We start from the raw sequence: 4580 nt of genomic DNA, 5'->3' as shown, positions 1-4580 counted from the left end.
ATGGCGAATTTTCGGAGAGATCAACGTGACAATTACCGTCGATACGCCGCAGGAGGCAACGGCGATTATCACCATGATCCTCGGGATGAAGAGATCGATCGTTTGCAGCAGCGGGTAAGAGAGCTGGAGTTACGCTACGAACCAAGAGACGAAGAACGAACGGAATCCGATTTCGAGGAAGGGGACGAGAACCGTCGGAACCCGTTCGGGGAACGGCGTACTCGTAACAACACACCACCGCCGACAGATCATCTACGGTCCTTAGGCGTGAGGGTCGAAATTCCCGAGTTCGAAGGGCAGGTCCAACCCGATGATTTCATTGAATGGATCCACACGGTGGAACGGGTATTCGATTTAAGAGACATTCCAGATCATTTGAAGGTCAAGCTCGTGGCAATCAAGCTACGAAAACACGCGTCGTTGTGGTGGGAGCACGTCCGAAAGAAACGAATTCAAGAAGGGAAAAGGAAGGTAGATACATGGGAGAAAATGAAGAAACTCCTCAAAGCAAAGTTTCTTCCAGCCAACCATCGCCAAGATTCGTATCTAGACTACCACAATTGTAAACAGGGGACACTATCGGTGGAAGAGTTCATCATGGAGTTCGAAAAACTCCGAATGCGTTGCGGGATTGACGAGGAGGAAGAACAGGTTATCGCCCGTTTTCTTGGAGGCCTTCGGGCTGACATATCTGATATTGTTCAATTACAACCCTATTGGTCATTTGATGACGTTTGCAGGTTAGCACATCGAGTGGAAAAGCAACAAAATAGCAGAGCAAAACCCACCCCGACGAAGCCGATCACCACCAACCGAACCTCAAACATTACCCCCACCGCGAACCGTCCGGGCCTAATCAAAGCCGACGGTCCGCCACCAACAGCCCCAACCCCACCCCCACCCACTGTTCCGTCCGTCATGCGGTGTTACAAATGTCAAGGTATCGGTCACCTTCGTCGGGAATGTCCTAACCGACAAATCGTGGCTCTAACAGACGAAACTGTACCCGTTTATGACACCGACAATGAGACCACCGAAGAACCCACTGAGATGTTGTATCCTGACCGCGGGGAAGCCCTTATCATTCAGCGGGCTCTTAGCGCGACCGTAGACAAACCTGAAGATGACAACGCATGGCTACGTAATAACATATTTCGCACAAAGTGTACGTCGAAAGGGAAGGTTTGCACGCTGATTATTGATGGGGGAAGTTGCAAGAATATGGTGGCAACATCCATGGTTGATAAACTGGACTTAGAGAAACAAGATCACCCCGAGCCTTACCAACTTACGTGGCTAAAAAAAGGAAACATTGTGAAAGTCGCACACCGTTGTCTGGTTCCATTCTCAATTGGCAACATATATGTAGATGAAGTATGGTGCGAAGTTATTCCGATGGACGCTTGCCACATACTCTTGGGCCGACCGTGGCAATACGATCGGAGGACAAGGCACGACGGGTTCCGGAATACGTACACGTCTAAGAAAGACGGCATCAACATCACACTCGCCCCCTTGGATCCCCGAGACTCACAGACTGCGGCAATGATAGTCTCACGTACCGAGTTCCTCGACTATTCACGCCTTACGGGTACTACTCTAATCTTAGGCCTCCTCATTGCAGAAGAGAACCCTACTACCAACGCCCCCCCTGTCGAGGTCCAACCCTTACTTTCGGAATTCGGTGATATCTTCCCTGATGATATACCCAAGGGATTACCTTTAATGCGTGAGATCCAGCATTGTATAGACTTTCTTCCCGGGGCAAGCATTCCTAACAAGCCCGCATACCGTGTGAACCTGAAAGAATTCGAAGAGCTACAACACCAAGTCCTTGAACTTCTCGACAAAGGTCTCATCCGAGAGAGCATGAGCCCCTGTGCCGTCCCGGCTCTCCTAGTCCCAAAACCGAATGGCGCCTACCGCATGTGTATCGACAGCCGAGCTGTTAACAAAATCACGGTAAAGTACCGATTTCCGATACCTCGCTTCGAGGATTTATTAGATCAGTTGTGTGGGGCCACTGTTTTCTCCAAGATTGACTTACGGAGTGGCTATCATCAAATACGAATGCGGCCCGGTGATGAGTGGAAAACCGCGTTCAAGACAAGGGATGGGTTGTACGAGTGGATGGTCATGCCTTTCGGCCTATCCAATGCGCCAAGCACGTTCATGCGTCTCATGAATCATGTTTTTAAACCTTTCATCGGCAAGTGTGTCGTCGTTTATTTCGATGACATATTGATTTTTAGCGAAAACATTCCGCAACATCTACACCACCTTAAAGCCGTCTTCGAAGTCTTACGAGAACAAAAGTTGTTTGCCAATCGTTCGAAGTGTCACTTTCTTACTCCAGAAGTTGTTTTTCTTGGGTATCTTGTTTCAGGTCACGGGATTCGCATGGATAGCACTAAGGTTTCTGCCATTACTTCTTGGCCTACGCCAACCTCGTTTCACGACATCCGCAGTTTTCATGGGTTGGCATCTTTTTATCGGCGTTTTATTCGGAACTTTAGCTCCATCGTTGGCCCTATAACTGATTGCTTAAAGGCGTCAAAGTTTCAATGGACCCCCGCGGCCCAAGTCGCTTTCGACACACTTAAGCGGGCCGTCACGGAGGCCCCCGTTTTAGCCCTCCCCAACTTCGATGTCATTTTTCAAGTGGAGTGCGACGCTTCAGGGGTTGGCATCGGTGGTGTTCTGTCACAACAAAACCGACCGGTCGCGTATTTTAGTGAAAAGCTCAACGAGTGCCGTCAAAAGTATAGCACGTATGATAAAGAATTCTATGCCATTGTCCGAAGCCTTGAGCATTGGCGCCATTATCTCTTACCGAACGACTTCGTGCTCTATTCAGATCATCAGGCCTTACGCTACATTCAGGGCCAAACCAAGCTCAACCCTAGGCACGCTTGAATGGGTGGAGTTACTTCAAGATTATTCCTTTGTCATCAAGCACAAGGCTGGGCATGCAAACTCCGTGGCCGATGCTCTTAGCCGACGCCCGTGCCTTGCAATTGTCCTCAAAACGAATGTCACTGGGTTAGATTCTCTCCGCCATCTTTATCAAGATGATCCTGATTTTAAAGAAACGTGGGCGTCTTGTCAAACCGGGACCTTCAACGACTTTCAAGCACGTGACGGGTTTTTATATAAAGGTACGAAACTGTGCGTTCCACAATCCTCCTACCGTGACGCAGTCAATCTCGAATGCCACCAGGGAGCGCTCGCGGGGCATTTTGGGCGCGACAAGACCGTGACTCTAGTGCGTGAGAATTTTTTTGGCCAAAACTTGATAAAGATGTTATGCGCCTTATCCGTCGCTATCGTACGTGTCATATGGCGAAAACACATGGTACCAATCAGGGGCTTTATACACCCCTGCCAACTCCTTCAGCTCCTTGGGAGGATGTGAGCTTAGATTTTGTGTTGGGACTCCCACGTACTCAGAAACAAAAGGACTCGATTATGGTCGTAGTGGATCGATTTTCTAAGATGGCTCACTTTGTTCCGTGCTCCAAAACTTTTGATGCATCTCAAGTTGCCCGCCTATATTTCACCGAGATTGTTCGCCTCCATGGGATTCCAAAAACGCTCACGTCAGACCGGGATGTCAAATTTGTTAGTCACTTTTGGAGAACATTGTGGAAGCGTTTGGGTTCGAGGCTCCACTTTAGTAGTTCACATCACCCGCAAACCGACGGGCAGACCGAGGTCACAAATCGAAGCCTTGGTAACTTACTTCGCAGTTTGGTGGAAAAAAATCCGAGGCAGTGGGATGCGGTTTTACCTCAGGCAGAATTTGCATATAACCGATCCAACCATAGTTCGACCGGCATGTCCCCATTCTTTGTTGTTTATGGTCGCAACCCATTCACACCCATTGATCTCGTTCCCTCCCCTGATCCAAAACATTATTGTGTTGAAGGTGTCGACCGGGCTGCGCAAATACAGGAGCTTCATCGGCAAGTTCGAGATCAAATTGTTAAACACAACCTTCAATATCAAGCATGGGCTAACAAACATCGTAAGAAGATAGTGTTTCAAGAAGGCGATCTTGTTTGGATACATCTTCGAAGGGAGCGTTTTCCACCGGGGCGTTATGGTAAACTTCATCCTCGGGCTAATGGACCGTTTCGTGTTCTTAAGCGAATTAACGATAATGCTTACAAAATTGATCTTCCGGGCCACTACAATGTTTCTGCCACGTTCAATGTGGCCGATCTAACTCCATATGAGGGTGATAGTGATACTAGCGATGAATCGAGGACGAGTCCCTTTCAAGAGGGGGAGAATGATCCCGATCCGGTACATGATTCGTTGCATGTAACCGGGTTCAACCATGCAGGCCATGCAACCGGGTTTGATGATGGGGAATTAATTTAATATTTTTTTTATTAGTCAATAGTTATCTTTTTTTTTTATTTATTTGAAATTTGAATATGCCTATCTTGTAGATAGAAGCAGTAGTTAAAGAACTTGTTTCCATGTTTTCATGCAGTTCAGATTTTCGTTCAATAACAAGTACATTGAGACTTTTGGTTTGAAGTCTTGGTTATACGTTACTGGATTTTGGTGAC

General features: G+C 47.7%; 1 protein-coding gene across 1 annotated transcript; it reads left to right on the top strand.

Annotated features, from left to right (window-relative positions):
• LOC118480238 lies at positions 1-2916 on the top strand. The gene has a single exon (XM_035974981.1). The coding sequence runs from the start codon at positions 1-3 to the stop codon at positions 2914-2916; it is 2916 nt and encodes a 971-aa protein (XP_035830874.1).
• Positions 2917-4580: the final 1664 nt, after the last annotated feature.

This window comes from Helianthus annuus, chromosome 7 (assembly GCF_002127325.2).
Source record: "Helianthus annuus cultivar XRQ/B chromosome 7, HanXRQr2.0-SUNRISE, whole genome shotgun sequence".
NCBI classification, from domain to species: domain Eukaryota; kingdom Viridiplantae; phylum Streptophyta; class Magnoliopsida; order Asterales; family Asteraceae; genus Helianthus; species Helianthus annuus.
This window is presented reverse-complemented; position numbering and strand designations above follow the sequence as displayed.